General features: G+C 31.2%; 2 protein-coding genes across 2 annotated transcripts in view; both read right to left on the bottom strand.

The window, feature by feature from the left end:
• Window positions 1-20,233, bottom strand: part of LOC142330863 (uncharacterized) — a 478,952-nt gene that overhangs the window by 152,559 nt on the left and 306,160 nt on the right. The window lies entirely within an intron of this gene.
• Window positions 3,101-20,055, bottom strand: LOC142330857 (transmembrane protease serine 9-like). Its single transcript, XM_075376322.1, has 4 exons — window positions 20,029-20,055; window positions 14,234-14,906; window positions 5,848-6,677; window positions 3,101-3,118 (listed from the first exon to the last, which is right to left on the bottom strand). The coding sequence occupies exons 1-4, from the start codon at window positions 20,053-20,055 to the stop codon at window positions 3,101-3,103; spliced, it is 1,548 nt and encodes a 515-aa protein (XP_075232437.1).

Genomic DNA, 20,233 nt, shown 5'->3' with positions numbered 1-20,233 from the left:
CACGAGGATATCATTTCTTCTGCTCAAAAAATAAAAATTTCTGTTTTTAACAAAATAATACTGACATCAAAAAAGGTAAGACACTACACTTTTATTAAAATCTGTTATTAATATAGAATTTTGTTTAAAAAAAATACATGTTAAATATATGTAATAGACAATAGATATACAATAATAGATAATAAACAATGTTTAAATGTTCCACATAATAAGCAAAAAATTTATTATAAAACTCTTACCGGTCCGATTTCATTTATTGAAAAAATAATCATAAATTGGGCCGGTAAGAGTTTTGTAACAAATATGTTTATTTTTTGCTTATTATATAGAACGCTTAAACATTGTTTAATATTATATATCTATTGTCTATTACATATATTTTATATGTATTTTTTTTTAAAGAAAATTCTAAATTAATAAAATATTTTGATAATAGAAATGTAGTGCCTTACCGTTTTTGATGTGAGAATATCTCCGAGACTCTTACAGTACGGTTTACAATTTCATTGTAATTTTTTTTTGGATATCACTGCGATTTGTTAGATTATCCTTTTATTTTTTTTATGAATTACTGATTTATTATTAAAATTTATTGCCTTAGAACAAATAAATTGAATTTTACGGCTATTTTTTTTTTTTTTTTGTTGATAGTCATACCATATTTTTCCTTTTTTAATAAAACTAGTATAATGACCTTTACGAATCGAAAATCCGTGATGTAATACTGCACTTATTACTTTGGAAGTGTAACCCTCGATTTTTATCGTATCCGTGGACACACTTTTTATATTATTATTACTAAATGAACTTTTTTTTATTTCTCCATCAATTAGTTCAAATAGATCTAATTGAAGAAGTAAAATTCTACCAATCAAATTTATTTGTTTTTTGTAACAAATCTTTGTTGCCACATTTGCAACACTTTCCTACTGTTCATGTTTTTTGTGTTTTATTAGCAGCTATAACCTTTTGTAAACTAATAATTTTATTTTTTTTAATGAAGTGATGGGATTTAATGATTTAATGATTATTATTAGCACACAGATGATAATCAGTTTTTATAATTAAAAAACCCAAAACATGAGCAAAACAAACGACGTATTTGTCTTGGTTCTTGAGTTGAATAGAAAGGTTAAATCAACATTTTCAACAAGCAAACGGTCGGTAAGGAAGTTTTCCTGTAGCAAGATGGCGATATATAATTCAATTTAACGAATAAAATATTGTAAAATAGTGGCATACTTTGAGAATTTGATTAAAAGATGAAAAGTAAAGTTAAATAAAATTATCAAAGCTAGAAACTTCCTTTTTTTTAATCTAACTGATTTACTTTAATTACAATACTGTAAGCAGTAGCTTATATAAAACATATTTTAACGATATTTTCAATATTTAATATGCATCTTTCGATTCTCTTAGTTTTACACAATAATATTCAATCTTTGTATCATTTTTCTATTTTGCTATTTACTTTGGGAATAAAAGGCACCGTTAAGTACTGCTGCTAACTAGGGAGGCGATCCGTAAACCCACCTTTTTGAGGAATATTGACATTTGTGGTTCATCAAATGAAAGAAAAAAAAACGTTGTCTAACAAAATTCGAGGTATTTTTTGAAAGTAATTTTTATTAGAAATCTAACTGAACTGAATATAATGTTTTCACGCTTATTCCCCCCCCCCCCGAAACTTTTATCTCACTTTTAGGTTAGGTCATGTTTAGAACTGTAAATATAGTTAGTTGATTTCGCTATGCCATCCAGTTCTGCGGACTCTTACCGGTGAAGTTCTAAAGAACGTCTTGAAAGTTTATATTGATATATATCCTATGTTGCTAATGTCACTGACTGATGTGTTACGAGTCTGCAAAGATGACCGCTACTTTAAAAGAAAAAGCTTTTTTTTGCACAAATTAGCCGAAAAAAATTCGGTTACTGTCTTGCAACGAGGTTTCAGATCAAAATATGGTAAATCATCACGAATAAGAAAATCAATCTATGACTAAAATAAACAGTTTCAAAACACAGGGTATCTGTGTAAAACGAAAAATGCAGGAAGATCTGCTGTTTCAAAACAAATTGATCAACTTCGTAATGTGTATCAACGTAGCCCAGGCAAATCGACTAGAGCAGTGGTCGGAAAATGCGGCTCGCGAGTCGCAAGCGGCTCTTTGACTTTTATGCGGCTCTTTCATGAAATCTTTAGTGCGAATACAAATTTATTTGTTTAAAGTCGAGGATTCAGGTGTAAGTATATAGAGAAGTTTTTCATAGTATATGTTACTTTGGTTGTAAGCGTATATATCATTATTGATCCGGTCTGCCGCGTAATTAATTTCTTGCACCACTGACTGCTAACCATTTCAAAGTTTAGACAAATGTTACGGACCTACCGGTATATTCATGAGAGGCGGACAAGTATTCTGGTCTAGACTGCGAACGTTTATAACCAGTGCTAAGCTTCAGCTATCCGAGAATAGATGCTGGAATGCTCCCCAAATAGAGACACTATCTCTTACATTTCTCTTTCGAAAACCTGCTTCCTTCCGCGTAGACTACTCATAACGGATTATAATACTATAATATATTATATACTATAATATATATATATAGCTCTTGAGTGTGCTTCTAATGTTGTTTAATTTAAAAATTGTATCGATACAACAGAGCTCTTATATTAAAAGATTGCTCTTTGAACAAATTTCAGTTTTTTATTATTATTTTTTGGCTCTTTAGATGCAAAGTTTGCCGACCACTGGACTAGAGCAACAAGTTTAGAATTGCAAATTCCTCAACCGACAGTGTGGAAAATTCTGCGGAAACATGAAAATAACGCCTTATAAATTGAAGTTAGTACAAAGTTTAACAGTCGACGATAAATTCTTAAGTAAAGATTTTTGTGGGAATAGTAAGAATGTGTTAAAAATGACGATGGGTTTTTTCATCGCTTAATTTTCAGTGATGAATGTACGTATCACATTAGTGGTAAACTTAATCCATAATGTAAGAATATAGGGTACAAAAAAATCCAAGAGAAAGTTTACAACATACACGCGATTCCCCTAAAGTAAACGTGTTTTGCGCTGTAAGTGGTAATCAGGTTTCAAGTGATAGGATCATCCTGTGAAATTAGAAAGATATATGATATGAACACCTAAATTAATTAGCAATGAGATTGGTAACACTGCGAGCGATCTGGCAACCCTGTGTGTACCGGTCTGTGCTAGACCGGGGTTTTTTCATCCCTTCCACATGCTCAGTATGAGTTTCAACTCCGTTCAGCCAACACATTATTTTAGACAGCGCCATTAGTGAAGTTGTGTTTTTGTTGTGCGTTACGAAAATTGAGCATCGGAATTTAGAGCCACGTTGTGCAATCAAGTTTTCTGTTAAACTTGGGGAATCCGCGAGTGTGACCTTTGAAAAGTTGAAACAGGCCTACGGGGAACATTGGTTAACAAGAGCACAAGTTTTCCGCTGGCACAAATCATTTTTGGAAGGCCGAGAACACGTTGAAGATCAACCTTGCTCAGGGAGACCTTCAACTTTAAAATCTGACGAAAAAGAGGGGTTCTTGTGAGATCAGACCGTCGTTTAACAATAAGGATGATGAGTGAACAGTTAAAATTTAAATACTTTCACCGACAATCAAATTTTGACAGACGATTTGTACATGCGAAAGGTTTGTGCGAAATTGGTGCCGAAAAACCTCACAACGGAACAGAAGGACAATCGAAGAAACGTGTGCGTTGATCTTCTTGAAAGGATTGGCAATGACCAAGAATTCTGCAATCGTGTGATCACAGGTGAATCCTGGATACTTGAGTACGATCCTGAAACAAAGCGGCAAAGCGAAGAGTGGCACACTCTGTCATCTCCTCCACCGAAAAAATGTAGAATGAGCAAATCAAAGATCAAAACCATGCTGATTTGCTTTTTTGACAGTAGGGGTATCATGCATAAAAAATTTGTTCCTCCAGGACAAACTGTCAACCGTGTGTTTTACAAAGGTGTCCTTGAAAGGCTCAGGAAAAGAGTAATTCGCGTGAGACAAGACATTGCAGACAAGTGGATGCTTGATCATGACAATGCCCCGTGTCACACAGCCATTTCCATCAGGGAATTTTTGACCTCAAAACGCATTCCTGCGGTTCCTCAACCCTCCTATTCACCTGATTTGAGTCCTTGTGACTTTTTCCTTTTCCCGAAATGGAAACATGTCTTAAAAGGACGTCATTTTGGAACTCTGGAGAACATTCAAAAGACTGTGACCGGCCAGTTAAAAGCCCTACCAGTTAAAGCCTTCCAGCGCTGCTACCATGCATAAAAGAAAAAAAAATAGATGTATTAGGTGATTTCATTTATTTACAAAAAAAAAAGTACTTAATTCGCCGAACCAAAATTTAAGATGATTAGAAAATGTTTTAGGCAACTGAATTTTTTATTGTTCTTAATAAGACTATAACGTTAAATATAAAATTAAAAAAGTGTTACCTTATACTAGAAATAAAATACACAAACACAAAAATAATTTAATTGTTAATAAAAAGTATTAATAAGAATACAGAATACATTTTTTTTTTTAGAAGTGAGAAATAATTTTAAAGAAAAAATATTCGTTAAGCTTGAAAAATTAGCTCAAGTAAAGTTTTCTTTAAATCTAAACTCCTTTCAACAAAGGCTGAAGTAAAGGAATAGATTTTTTTTTAAACTTTTAGGCTTTCTTTTAGATCCGGAACAGTTTTACCATGTCCGGTCTACAATTTAAAAAAGGTGTAGATATTTCTTGATGTATAAATTTTCAAAAATCCGAAGAGAGGTAGAACAAAAAAAACATAATTTCAATTTTGTGCAGATTGATTTTTTGAAAAAAAACGGTTTTGCTTGGATTATTTATAAAAACATGTGGGTAAAAATTTTCTTTAGTAAAGTTTTATTTAAAATGCTTCTTTAGAAAATCGAAATTTTTTTTCGCCATATCCCATCACACCCTAACAAATTTTGGAAAAGAAGTTAATGTGATCAATGCTCCATATATTTGAGCCAATTTAAAAAAAATAAATTGTGTTAATCCTGAAATATATGGCCAAAAGCACATATGTACATGAAAAAGAACCGATATCCAATTTTTAATACGATACCACCTCTTTAGTTTAACGATTTTACGTATATTCGCCAGTAATTACGTATACAGTAATTATTACAAGTTAAAAATTAAAAAAAAAAACCACGAAACCGTAATTATGAAACATACTGTAGAGCCTCCTGGCGGCTAATAACCGAAAAATTCATCTAAGAACCTGCTCTGAGGTGATACATATGTATTGCAAAAAACCGCATCAAAATCGGCCCAGCCGTTTTAGAGAAACATCTATTGCAGCGCCTCCTGGTGGTCTATTACCGTAAAACATATCTAAGAACCTGTTCTTAAGTGATAACTATGTTAGGTAATGCAATAACCGCATCAAAATCGGCCAAGCCGTTTTAGAAAAACAAATCTACTAGTGCCCCCTTGTGTTCTATGTCTGTAATTCATGTCTAAGAACCTGCTCTGAAGTGATACCTATGTAATGCAAAAAACCGCATAGAAATCGGTCCAGTAGTTTCTGAATAATGATAACAGACACACACACAAAACCTCTTACCGTTCTATCGTGGGTGAAAATAGATAAGAATGATATGAAAACAACGATAGTATTTCTTTTTGGTCTTCCAAGAACAATATTAAATATTACGACTCTTGAATGGCACTATATCTAAAATTTACGTCATTTAATAAATATTTTATAAAACAAATGCAATAAAAAATGTTAAAAATAAGGTAAGTAAAATATATAGCTTAAAATTTACTTTCAAACGTATTCCCATTTTTCCATTTTCCACAGAAACAACATCGTTAATCCAGTTATTATAAAATGAAATGTTAACATAAACAGTGGGATCACTCGCAGCGCATTTTTCCGAACCAAGTGATACTACACCATAAACTATGCCGTTACAAACAAACGGGCTCCCTGAATCACCGGTACAAACATTCAGACCGAAAATACCTCCCGCACAAAACTCTGAAACGGGATTGAATAGAAAAAAATAATTTTGAAAACAAATACCTGGGTTACAGACTGTCTGTATTAATGCCTTAAGATCATTTGAAATAATTTTTTTATTTATATCAGTCAAACCGAAGCCGATAACAACACAAGTTTGATTTTCTTTTATCGGCTCTAAAGCAAATTTGACCGGTTGTATATGTCTGTTGTACTTTAATGAATATTCAGTGACTAATATACCGATATCGTTATCACATTCAACATTTTTATATTCTGGATGCATAATAAATTTTTTAACTTTTAAACGCGATGCAAATCTTGAATACAAATTAATCATACCTGCTACAACATAAAATTCACGTTCAATAAAACTTCTATTAATAAAACAATGCGCTGCAGTTAATATACAATTTTCACTTATTATACTTCCTCCACAAAAATGATGTAATTCTGGTAATCCAAAAAATACGTTTGCTAATCTTTCTTGTAACGAAACAACGAATGGAAATTCTGCATAATTTACTTTATAACCTCCTATTATTACACGAGACTTTCTAATAATCTTCAATTGATTTTCCCAATCTTCAGTGTCAATTTTATGCGCAGAACATAAACAAATGTATATAGAAACTGAAAAAATGCAAGTTAGGATAATATAATAACGAAGCATCGTACTAAAATTTCATTAATCCAGCAAGAAATATTATATAAAAGTTTTAATAACGAATTTACAATAAATTAAAAGGCAAACAGACAAAAATAATTTTAAATTAACCTAACATATTTAAATAATATAAACATATCTATTTGCATCATAAAACATATGATAAACACGTTTTTAATTTTTCTTTAATTATAAACATCAATACATTTCAAATAATTTTTTTTTTGTTGAAAAAAACAGGTCGTCTTACTTCACATTTTATAAGAAAATGTCATAATACTATACAAAATTAAAAAAAATAAATAATAATAATAGATAAACATTTAATTTCTTCAAAAGATTTAAATTAAATAAAAAAAGGAGGAGGTTATAAACTCGAAACCCATACACATTTTACTTTCCCGTCTAGCGCTATAACAAAAAGCTATAGCTTTAAAAAGGAAAGTATTGTAATCAGTCCAATTTGAGCATATGCGGTTAACACGGGATCTTGACCTTTTGATACCTAAGGAACCCCAAAAAAAACTGGTATATTTGTATATACGAGTGTGTGTGTATTCGGTCTTACACTCCTTATATTTCCAGAACTACTGGACCGATTTTGACCAAAAACTGATCAGATTACTTCTATATAAGGGCATTAATGCTATTACATTTTCAACTTAAAAGGTAAAAGGGGTGAAGCAATACAGCAAGGTCACCCTTAGCATCACGAGATTTCGTCTAATTAGTCTTATTTTTCTTAGGTACATTTGTTAACAATAATAACAATAGTATTTGAAAAAACAAATTTATACACAAAATCGCACCCCCCCCCCCCAAAAAATTATCTAAATAAACTAGCGGCTAAGTGAATATTCTGCGTCAGTAATTATCCCTCGTACAACTATTGTCTGCTATGTTGTGATGTCACAGGTGAGCAGTAGAATTAAATAAATTTATATTATTAGGCATAATAAAGTATTTAAAATGGGTGTTAGTACCGCCGCACCCGCGCAAATGAAATACAGTATGCACACGCGCTTTAATCCACCTTTCTTTTTCTGTTTAGCTTATAGGAATCACCGTCAGGTATTACTTCAGAGGATGATATGTATGAGTAAAAATGAAGTGTAGTCTTGTACAGTCACAGGTCGACCTTTTCTGAGATGTGTAGTTAATTGAAACCCAACCACCAAAGAACATCAGTATCTACGTATTCAAATCCGTATAAAAGTAACTGCCTTTCAAAAATTTGAACCTTAGAACTCTCGACTTCGAATTCGCTTTAGTTAGAAACATTGAATTAAATAAACAAAAAAAATATTACATTTAAATAAAATTATAAATATTTTTAATTAAGTTGTGTGTGTAAATGTGTGGAAGCCGTACATCAGAAAAACGTCACGTGATGAGAAAGTTCTAAAACTGTATTGTCAGCTTTTTTTAAATATTTTCACGTGTTCACGGATTGACCAGAATAATGAAAGACTAACACACGTAAAAATTTCTTAAAAATATAATTTATTACTCCCAAACGTCTTTAATAAAAAACAATAATAAATATATATAACATACAAAATAGTAATTGAAATAAAAAAAAAATAAAAAAAATGATTTAATGAAAATTAAATTGCAAATACCGAAGTATAGTTCTTTTTACTAAAACGTTTGTAATGATTATTCCAAATTAATACATTAACAATAAAACAACTGAAAAGTCTATTAGAGTTAATACAGTTTATTTTTTTTTATATATATATTTTTTTAACCTCCGGATCTACCGTTAGGCATTCTTCAGATGATGAGATGAATGATTTGTAGCGTGTGTGAAAATGGCATGCCTGATCGAGATTCGAAATCGGGACCTCCGGATGAAAGGCCGAGACGCTACCACTCGCACCACGGAGGCCGACAATAATAGTTTACTTAATGCAAGTATTGCTTACTTTTACTGTTTGCAATAACTACCCAACACACATTATGAATGAATATAATATTGTCACTTTCACACTTTTTTTTTACCTCCGAGATCACCGTTAGGTATTGCTTCAGATGATGAGATGAATGAAATTTTTGTAGCGTGTGAAAATGCCATGCCTGAACGGGATTCGATCCCGGGACCTCCGGATGAAAAGCCAAGACGCCACCACTCGCGCCACGGAGGCCGGTCACTTTCACACCTGTTCACAAATAACTGACCGAACAGCTTTTCGTTTACAACCAAAATCGAATAATAGTGTCGCACTCTACCTTCACTATCAAGATCTTACTTCTTTTCTCCTGTTAAGCTTCTGGTAATTGCAGTTCACATATTACTTCAGAGGATGATATGTATGAGTGCAAATGAAGTGTAGTCTTGTACAGTCTCAGTTCGACCATTCCTGAGATGCGTGGTTAATTGAAAACCCAACCACCAAAGAACATTGGTATCCACGATCTAGTATTCAATTTTTTTTTTTGTCTTCAGTCATTTGACTGGTTTGATGCAGCTCTCCAAGATTCCCTATCTAGTGCTAGTCGTTTCATTTCAGTATACCCTCTACATCCTACATCCCTAACAATTTGTTTTACATATTCCAAACGTGGCCTGCCTACACAATTTTTTCCTTCTACTTGTCCTTCCAATATTAAAGCGACTATTCCAGGATGCCTTAGTATGTGGCCTATAAGTCTGTCTTTTCTTTTAACTACATTTTTCCAAATGCTTCTTTCTTCATCTATTTGCCGCAATACCTCTTCATTTGTCACTTTATCCACCCATCTGATTTTTAACATTCTCCTATAGCACCACATTTCAAAAGCTTCTAATCTTTTCTTCTCAGATACTCCGATTGTCCAAGTTTCACTTCCATATAAAGCGACACTCCAAACATATACATTCAAAAATCTTTTCCTGACATTTAAATTAATTTTTGATGTAAACAAATTATATTTCTTACTGAAGGTTCGTTTCGCTTGTGCTATTCGGCATTTTATATCGCTCCTGCTTCGTCCATCTTTAGTAATTCTACTTCCCAAATAACAAAATTCTTCTACCTCCATAATCTTTTCTCCTCCTATTTTAACATTCAGTGGTCCATCTTTGTTATTTCTACTACATTTCATTACATTTGTTTTGTTCTTGTTTATTTTCACGCGATGGTTCTTGCATAGGACTTCATCTATGCCGTTCATTGTTTCTTCCAAATCCTTTTTACTCTCGGCTAGAATTACTATATTATCAGCAAATCGTAGCATCTTTATCTTTTCACCTTGTACTGTTACTCCGAATCTAATTTGTTCTTTAACATCATTAACTGCTAGTTCCATGTAAAGATTAAAAAGTAACGGAGATAGGGAAAGTATTCAAATAATAGTATTCAAATCCGTATAAAAATAACTGACTTTACTAGTACTTGAACGCTGGAACTCTCGACTTTTAGATCAACTGATTTGAGAAGACGCGTTCACTACTAGACCAATCCGGTGGGTACCACCAAGATCTTTTATTATCCGAGAAGGAAGCCTTTTGCACAACCTATAGATTTCTTTTGCAATTATAGTTTCTTTATTCTATTATTTTATCTTTTATATTTTAAAGACTTCCTCTGCGATATTAGTTTTGAGTTTTATTTAATTTTTTTAAATTTGTTTTAATAAATTTTTATTATATAATTAATATTAATTTTATACCTTATAAGTTTTATTATTTTGGAGCTATTTTACCATTTTATTAATAGAAATTCCGGGCGATGATAACGCTCAGGCGTTTTTCGCCCCCAAACAAAAAAAAAACCACCAAAATCTTAACTGTTATCGCTTTCCTCCACGCTGCGCCGAACTCAGGATTGCAAAACTACTGATTCTTTGCGCTGGTCCGTGGCAGTATTTATACCTGCTGGCCTGTAGAACCAGTACCCGAACCGTCCTTTTGATTGTTGGAGCGCAGCGTAATAATTTTTATTGTCCGGGCCTTCTACATTTTTCTTTTAAGTGCTTTTCTAGAAAGAACCCCTTTAACGTTCCTTATAAATTTTTCTTTCATTACTTTCTTCCTCTTTCTTCTTTCTGGAAGAAACCAGTTACACTAGTCATGTTACAATATGTTTAATTCTTTACTCTTTATTAAATCGACTGATTCGACAAATTTTTGTAACTTTCCCAGCGAATATTAGAATTAAACAGATTTTTTTTTTTCAAATTTGGTTCAAATATTTTTATAAAAGAGGCTTTGATCATGTTAATTATTTAAAAAATGGTTAAGGGGATAAGAATATCGTGAAAAAAACAAAATTCAATATTTTTTAGAGGCATTTTAGACAAAACTTTATTAAAGCAAAGTTACCTGCAATGGATATATGAATAGTCCAAAAACGTTTTTCCAAAATGTCAACCCCCCACCGGTTAAAATTAAAATACATATTGTTTTGTTCTTATACATCTCCTTTCGGTATAAATATTTTCAAAGAGTTTTTTAAAGTTTCTGAAAATTTTTGAAAAAGTAAAAATAAAAATTTTGTAATTTTACAGGTCAAATCCTAAGTTCTAGTAAAGTCAGTTACTTTTACACGGATTTGAATACTAGAACGTGGATACCGGTGTTCTTTGATGGTTGGGTTTCAGTTAATCATACATCTCAGGAATGGTCGAACTGAGACTCTACAAGACTATACTTCATTTACACTCATACATATCATCCTCATTCATCCTCTGTAAACGGTAATTGCCGGAAGCTAAACAGGAAAAAAAAGAAAGAAAGGTCATATCCTAAGAACTTTATTTTAGATCAGAAGAATTATATCAAACCAAAGAGCGATTAAAAGATTGGCCACAAAAAACAAAGAAACGAAATGATGATCAACTCCAAATTAAGGAAAATTCTGTCCGACAATAACAGAGTAATGAACTAAAAGATAAGAATTTTTGGCAATTTTATTTAAGATCGGGCACGTATGTCTGAGTGTATATGTTGTTTTTGTGAGTGACTATTTTTCAGTCACTCTAGTTAACATTGATGTAGATAAAATTAAATAGAAATTACAGTTAATTAAACAAAATTAAACTAGAAAAGACAAAAATAAAATATTCTAAATTATAATTTTCAATTATTATTCAATAATCAGATGTTTCACCAAATCTATTACACATACACATATGTCATAATGCCTATTAAATTATATACAGAGTCATTCACGGGAACCGGATGTTTTTAAAATAATCATAAAAAATTGAATATTTGCTTTAAAAAAGTTTTATTGGTACTGAAACACTTGTTAAATCAAAGCATTTGTTACTTACTCATGAACGAAAAATTATGTCCGGCAAGTGATGTCCATTTTGGGCAATACATTGTTGTAGCCTTTCACGGTAACTGGCCTCAATTCTTTGCAGCATGTTTACATCAATCTGGGTGACGTGATGACGAATTGCGATCTTTAGGTCCTCCAATGTACGCGGTTTATTGCCGTACACATGCGATTTAAGAAACCCCTACAGAAAAAAATCACAACTACTCAAGTCGGGGGACCGAGGGGGCCAAGGAATTCGCCGAATCTGAAAACGATCCGTCCCGGAAACAAGTTACGGAGAAAAGCCATCGTTGCCCTCGCTGTGTGCGCTGTAGCTCCATCCTGCTGGAATAACACATTTTGAAAATCGATTCCCCGGTTTCGTTAACTCAGGGATGAAAAACGTATTCAACATCGCAATGTAACGATCAGCTGTTACAGTTACGGCAGCGTCATTTTCTTCAAATAAATATGGTCCAATAACACCGACCTTTCCTATTGCACAACAGACAGTCAGTCACCTTTGGGCTATTAAGTGGTCTCTAGTGAAGCTGATGTGGGTTTCTTTCTGCCCAATACCGGCAATTCTGTTTGTTGACGAAGCCATTCAGATGAAAATGGGCTTCGTCACTCATTAGCAATAACAAACTTACATTTTCTTCAAAAATGGTAAGCATTTGTCGACAAAATTGTAATCGCTGCGTGAAATCTTGCTCGTTTAATTGCTGCATGACGGCTATCTTGTAAGGATGGAAATGCAGAATTAGTCTTACCGTACTTGTGCTCATTTGAAGCGCTGCTGAATGCCTCTGAATAGAGCGGCGTGGGCTTCTGACAATGGCTTCCCTTACTAGTGCTAGCAGTTCGTCGGGGACCCGGTGGTTTTTTCTTCAATATTGAACCACTTGTTCGAAGGTTGTTTACCCATCGCAATATTGTGTTACGAGAAGGGACACTTGAATTACGATGGATATTAAACTGACGGCGGAAATCTCTCTGAACAGCAGTTACGGAATCGTGATTTCGCACAAAACTATCATACGCGTACAGGTGTTGGTCTAGCGTCCACGGCTCCATCTCAACGACTAAAATGTAAATGCTATGAACAAAGGAAACGTCAGACACCAGCCACGTCCCCCTCCCACCACGAACGCCCGAGTACAACCCACTTCAAAAACATCCTGTTCCCGTAAATGACCCTGTATAATTATTTTTAAAAGTACATAAAATTTTATTTCACTAATAACAACTTCCGATTCTTTTTCATATTTTTATTATTATTATTATTGAATATGGATTTATTGTAAAAAATTCTTTACAATCACAGGTTAATAATTATTAATAAATCAATATATTTAAATAAAAAAAATTAAAAAACAAACAGAAATGAAGTCTGATTTGAACCGATGTGCCTTCCCTTGTAAAATCCAAATATTTCATTAATTAAAATTTTATTTGGCTATAACTCTGGAAACAATGAAAATAGGTATCATTTAAGATGTATAGTTGAGAAGCTGTCAATGAGGGATTACTACAATTAAGAAAAAGGCCAAAATCCAAATATTTTCAGATTTTTTGGGCTCTTTTGGCCAAGTCAATTGCAATCAAAATGGGGAGCTGCAAAACTAGATGTTACAACATTACAAAATCTACAATTTCAACATCCTACGGTTAATCGTTTTTTAGTTATGCGAGATTCGTACATACGCACGTATAGACATCACGCCAAAACTAGTCAAAATGGATTCAAAGATGGTCAAAATGTATATTTCCGTTGAAATATGAAAACAGAAATTTTTCGCGATCACAATACTTCCTTTACTTTGAACAAGAAAGTAAAACTCGATAAAAAAAGTATATCAATTTATCAACGAAAAAATCTACGGTGGGAATCTAGAATTTATCTAGAATCTTAAGATAATTTTCAAGTCTCATATTTTCATTTTTTTTTAAGTAGACAATTTTCTTTTACGCAGTTCAGAAGTAAAATAAAGCATTTTAGTTAGGTAATGCCGAAAAAAATAATATGAAAAGCATTTTATATATAAAAATGAATCCTATATAAAAAATTCAAACACAATTTTAAGACTGTACTTACAACATTTTAAAGATATTTACGTTGTACGTTGTTTGATAAATATTATGAATAAAAATTAAAATGTAATAACGGTATAATAAAAAATATAAACGCGATTTTCCGCTTTTCATAGGAATCATATTGTCAATCCAATCATAAAAATAAGAGACATTTGCATACACAGTAGGTGCCATACCACATTTCACGACACCGTGAGATACAACACCGTATATTACACCACTGCATACAAGCGGACTTCCAGAATCTCCGATACAAGCACCTTCTTCTCCTAAAAAAACTCCCGCACAGAACATCGAATAAGGATTAAAAGATTTAAAGAACTTGCCACAAAACTGCGAACTATTTACTGTCTGCATTACAGTTCTAAGTTCAGGAGAATATATCTGAGCGTTTTCATCTATTGCTCCGAAGCCCATTACAGAACAATTCCGATGTTTTTGGATAGGTTTTGAAGAATATAAAACAGGTCGTATGTTAGGCCTGCTAGTGAAATCTATAGAACGTTCCAAAAGCAATAAAGCAATATCATTATCAGTTATATTTTCATTAAAATCAGGATGTATTATACATTTCGCTACAGCAATCTTATAAGGATTTACGTCATCTAAATTTATTATACCTGCTGCAATATAATATTTCCTACTACTAAAATTTTTTTTAAAACAACAATGCCCTGCAGTCAAAATAACATATTCGCTTAGTATACTACCTCCACAAAAATGAACTAAACTTGTAAAAGTACGTACTTTCATATACATTTGTACAGAGACGAAATAAGGAAATTCACCATATTTAGCAATCTCACCTCCTACAATTTTAAGTTTTTTACCAAAAACATTATTTAACAACTCACCAATAACATTACGTATTAAACCAAAGAAAATACACAAAAATAATAAAAAAATAAACGTTACTGATAAAAAATTAAGAAACATTGTAAAATATATCAATTTTGAAACAAAATTATAATGTAAAAATTATATAATTAATATTTAACCACCACATTTAAATTTGAAAGAAAAAATAATAACAATAATAAATTTGTAACAGATGTTTTTATTTATATGATTACATCTATCTGATTAAACGTACTATATTTCTTTTACTTTTGAAAAATCACAAGGGGACACATGACTTGCTTACGCTCCTATGAAATTACATATACACATTTTTTGCTGTTACTTCATTAACTATTTCATTTCATATACAATCCTTCAATAATTTAATTTAGTGAACAGTTACACAACTGATTTGTGGTGGAAACCACAGGCATCAATATTTTTTTGTGGAGTTCGTATCAGCATTTTATTAAGTTTATATATTAATTTTGTTTCACTTTGTTCAAATAATTACGTGGTATAAATGAGAACGTGTCACACTCGTAACCATGCACACATCCGTTCAAATCCCACTTCATATACATATTATTTAACTTTTCTTTTTTAAATATTAATTTATTAATAATGATTAACCTCCGTAAACATTTTTGAATTAAAATGAAAAGTACATAAAATTTATTTCATTAATAATTTCCGATTTTTTTCATATGTTATTTCAATCGGAGGTTAATAATCATTAATATAACAATGTATGTTGAAATTAATAAAAAAGGGGACGAATTTGGATTCGAACCGATGTGCGTTCCTCTTGTAAGATCCAAATATTGCATTAATTAAAATTTTATTTCGCTATAACTCTAGAACCAATTAAAATAAACACCACTTATGATAACATCGTTGAAAAGCTCTCAATGAGGGCTATTAGTGCAGTTAAGAAAAAGATTACTCGTTACAAGGAAATAATAAACAAAAATAAAAAATACTTTGATAAATCCATTTATATAATATGTAAATTGGTGAATTAATTGTGTTCTTATATGTTAGTCCGTGATTGCGAAATCGTTAAGTAGTAATTTAAAAATGGAGTAAGAAGTTTTTTTATATTTTTAACACTTTCTTTTTCCTCTTCAGCCTCCAGTAATTAACTTTCGGATAATACTTCAGAGGATGAATGAGAATGGTATGTATGACTGTAAATGAAGTGTAGTCTTGAGCAGTCTCAGTTCGACCACTACTGAGATGTCTGATTAATTGAAATCCAACCACCACCAAAGAACACGATCTACACGATATCCACGATCTAGTATTAGATCCATGTAATAATGACTGACTTGAACGCTGGAACTCTCGACTACCAAATCAGCTGACTTGGGAAGCCGCGTTCACCATTAGATCAAGCCGGTGGGTTATATTTTTTTAACCATAACTATCTTTTGATTAATCTCCGGGTCCGCAGTTAAGAATTTTTTTCCGCAGAGAACGAGATGAATGCTTTGTAGCGTGCGTGAAAAATGCCATGCCTGACCGGGATTCGAACCCAGGACTTCCGGGTGAAAGGCCGAGACGCTACCACTAGCGCTACATAGGCCGGAAACTCGATATGTAACTATACTAACTTAAAAAAAATAATAAACCTTGAATTCAACCAGCAGAACAAAATTATATAATTAAAACATCTTTTTAAAAAACTTATTTCAAAACACGTTTAATCGTCATTTAACTATCCACAATGAATTTTTACTTCAGAATGTTTTATATGATAAAATTTGATTTGTCATTGCGAAGTTATATTTTTAATTCAAAAAGTTTTTGTACGCGCGCTGATGTAACATACCATAAAGATTGCGCAGACTCACGTGGATCAATTTCTATTCTATGCACATGCGTGTAACGTGAAATTCAGTCATTCAATGATATTAAGTGATTAGCAACTGTTGTAAACATAACAGATATTGAGTCGTAATAAATATATATTTATATATATATACACTGATTTCTGAAGACTTTATATTCTATACTGTGAATACTATTGTTCATATTAATAAAACTTTATATTGTAGCTTATAATTATTTTTTGGGGAAAATTGTGTATCAAAATTTGAGGTTACATTTATGTAAGTATTATTTTTTACGAGTAAAATTATATTTTTTAATAACACAGAAAATAAAAACATCAGGTAAATACTTGATTTTGCATAAATTTAATTTACCAAAAAATAATTTTTTGATAAAATACACTATTACAAAACTATTTGCATCGTATTTTTGAAATACGAACTAAACTAATGAAACATATTCGATGAACTGTTTTCTATGAAAACGAATACTTCAATACTGTTTAAACTGTATAAAAAAATTAAAAAAAAAAAAAAGAAACTATAAAAATTTAATTTGTGTTATTTATTTAAACTAGTCATGGTATTTAATGTCGTCTATTGATAGTTTGGCTCGGTTCAAGTTTGTTTGAATACTTAAAAAATGATTTTTTTTATTTACGCCAAAGAAGTATAATATGCTACATGCGTAAATAGTAGACAGGTGCTTTTATAAATTTCGTTTACTTCAATAAAGGGTACAACCGGATTTTGATATTGATATTCTAAGAAGAACAGGTCCAAAAAGCTCCCTTATTTTTTGAGGCTTAAATATTTAAACTTTAATAAGCTGGATCAATTTGTGTAATTTTATTCAACATACATACAAAAAAAATATTTTTACTTCTTGCACGAGTACAAAGAATTAAAACAATAAAATCACGAAAAATTTCGGTTTTTAAATTGCAACGGAAATATAAATTTTGACCATCAGTGAATCTATTTTGAGTTGTTTCGCCGCGACGTCTGAACGTAACGTAAATACGTTACGCATAACTCAAAAACGATTAGGCGTAGAATGTTGAAATTATGGATTTAGGTCTTTGTAACATCTTGTTGTGCACCTTCCCTTTCGATTGCAATAGACTGGGCCCAAAATCCGAAACATTCGGATTTAGGACATATTATTAACTGCATTATAATAAGCCCTCGTTGAGAGCTTTTCAACAATACATCATAAGTGGTACTTATTTTCGTTGATTCCAGAGTTATAGCCCAATAAAGTTTAATTAACGAAATATCTTTTATTACAAGAGGAAGGCACATCGGTTCGAATGCAACTTCATTTCCTTTTGTTTAATTTTAAAATATTGACTTAATTATTAACCTCTGATTGTAAAAACGTTTTTACAATAAATAATAATTCAATAATAACAACAAAAAAAAATTGTAATAAAAAATATATGTAATTTAATAGGCGTACAAGGAAGTCATGTAGTGTTCACATCTGATTTTTTTTAAAATGATACTGTGAACAGGAAAAAGCTGCAATATAATCGAATATAACAAAATTTTAACATTCTAGGTTAACGAATTGTCGAAATATGGGATAAAACTGTTTAGAAATGATGTATGGGTTTCAATTAACCAAACATCTCAGAAATGGTCGACCTGAGACTGTGTAAGACTACACACTTACACTCAATCATACATATAATCCTCATTCATCCTCTGTAATAATACATGACGGTGATTCCCGGAAGCTAAACAGAAAAACTGAGACCGGGATTCGAAACCGGAACCTCCGGATGAAAGGCTGAGATGCTACCACTCGCGCCACGGAGGCCGGCTATCAAAATAACAATTTACATTGATTGGTAAATACAACGAATATTGAAAAAAATTCAAAACATTACCCTCGCCGCTGAAGAAAAATGTAATTTTTAATTGGCAATCAAAAACTACAATAAGAGGGACACTTTTTTATGCATCCACAAACACAACAACGTTCGCAAAAATCATTGACTTTTGAAATAAATCTTTCTAAATAATTATCGAAAAAGCGTTAAAATACTAAATAAATGAAGTCAGTGATAAACAAAAATGAAAAAAAAATTACGTTTTAAAGTATTAAAAAAGAATTGAACAATATTATATTTTACGTTTTATTTTATAATAAATTTCAAAAAAACCAGATGATTACACTTTCGATCCGTTTTTATTTATTATATAATGATGTGGAACATGATTATTGTTAAGAGAGAGTGAAATGGGCATAAAAAATTTCTAATATTATTTTGCGATTACAGTAAATTTTTCTACAGATAGTAATCTTTTTAAGATAGATAACTTACAATTAATTAAGACTTAAAAAAATGAATAGTTTTATATAAGATTTTATATTGTAATGACTATAACCTGATATCATTCATATTTTTGAAATATTTTGTGGGATAAATCACAAAAATTAGTCGGAAAACTAAAACCAAAATGGAAAGTGTATTCCCGCACTGCAGAGAATCTAAGTTACGTTCAGTAATAGTTACTAACTACATTTCTTTTTCTTTATACTTTTATATCTTCGTAGTAAAAGAATTAAAAAATACCTTTCCATTGTAAAGAACATTATCATAAAGTCAGTAGCAGTATTTCGCGTAGTTTCTCTACACTTTTCCTTGTTTTTATTTATGCTTCTATTTTTTTAAATCTTTTTCACTTTTCTAAATTAAATTAATTCGTCATCAAATTAAGATCATTATAAATTACTTTTTGAATTTTACTTACTTTTGTCTTCTCTTTTTTTTGTTTAATGATACAAGAAAACAAAAATTTGTATAAAGGAAGAAACATTTAATACAAATATTCCTCTTGGACAAGTATTGTTTGTTAAAAATTTGAGGAATTCCACAAGTAATATTTTTTAAAAACAAACATTTTTAAGCATCCGAGTATTTAGTTTTAATTTTATAAGTAGACAAGGACTGGTTTATAAAGTTTTTTTTTTTCAATTACTTAAACAGGATTGCTAGAACTCAGTTATTACTTATTTTTTAAATTTTATTTTTCAGTGCTTTTTTTGGATTTTTGGATGGATTGTATTTCTACTGGATGGATTAATTTTCCATTAAAACGTCATTCGCGTTGTTTATACGCATTGAAAACATAACTATACAAAATTAACAGCAATTTTTTTTATAATTAAACGCTGAAGAATCAAATCTTATGCATTTAAAACTTGATAAAAAATAAACAGTCTGGTAAAAAAATAAATAAATCAACGAAAAAATTTACGAAAGGACTCTAGCACATTAACGTACATAACCATACAATATCATAAGATACATTTCATTTCTCGCACACTCATTTTTTTTAAGTAAGCCTTTTTTCTTTTAGTACGACTTCATAAGAAAAATAAATCATTTCTGTTACATAATGCCAACGAATTTAACTGAAAATCACATTAACGTACATAAACATACAATATCATAAGATACGTTTCATTTCTCGCACACTAATTTCTTT

The sequence above is a fragment of the Lycorma delicatula genome, chromosome 10 (assembly GCF_047948215.1).
Source record: "Lycorma delicatula isolate Av1 chromosome 10, ASM4794821v1, whole genome shotgun sequence".
Classification (NCBI taxonomy): Eukaryota; Metazoa; Arthropoda; class Insecta; order Hemiptera; family Fulgoridae; genus Lycorma; species Lycorma delicatula.
Note: the sequence above shows the minus strand (reverse complement) of the source record. Positions and strands in the feature narration are given on the sequence as shown.

What these genes read in the sequence shown, in the direction of transcription:
- LOC142330857 (XM_075376322.1), bottom strand. Translation starts at nt 20,055, where the DNA reads ATGTATCTTATGATATTGTATGGTTAT. An exon ending in TTATGATATTGTATGGTTAT is followed by an intron (nt 14,907 to 20,028) that starts GTACGTTAATGT and finishes GTTATTGGTGAG; the next exon opens with TTGTTAAATAATGTTTTTGG. An exon ending in TCACGGTGTCGTGAAATGTG is followed by an intron (nt 6,678 to 14,233) that starts GTATGGCACCTA and finishes GCATTTTTTCAG; the next exon opens with TTTCTATATACATTTGTTTA.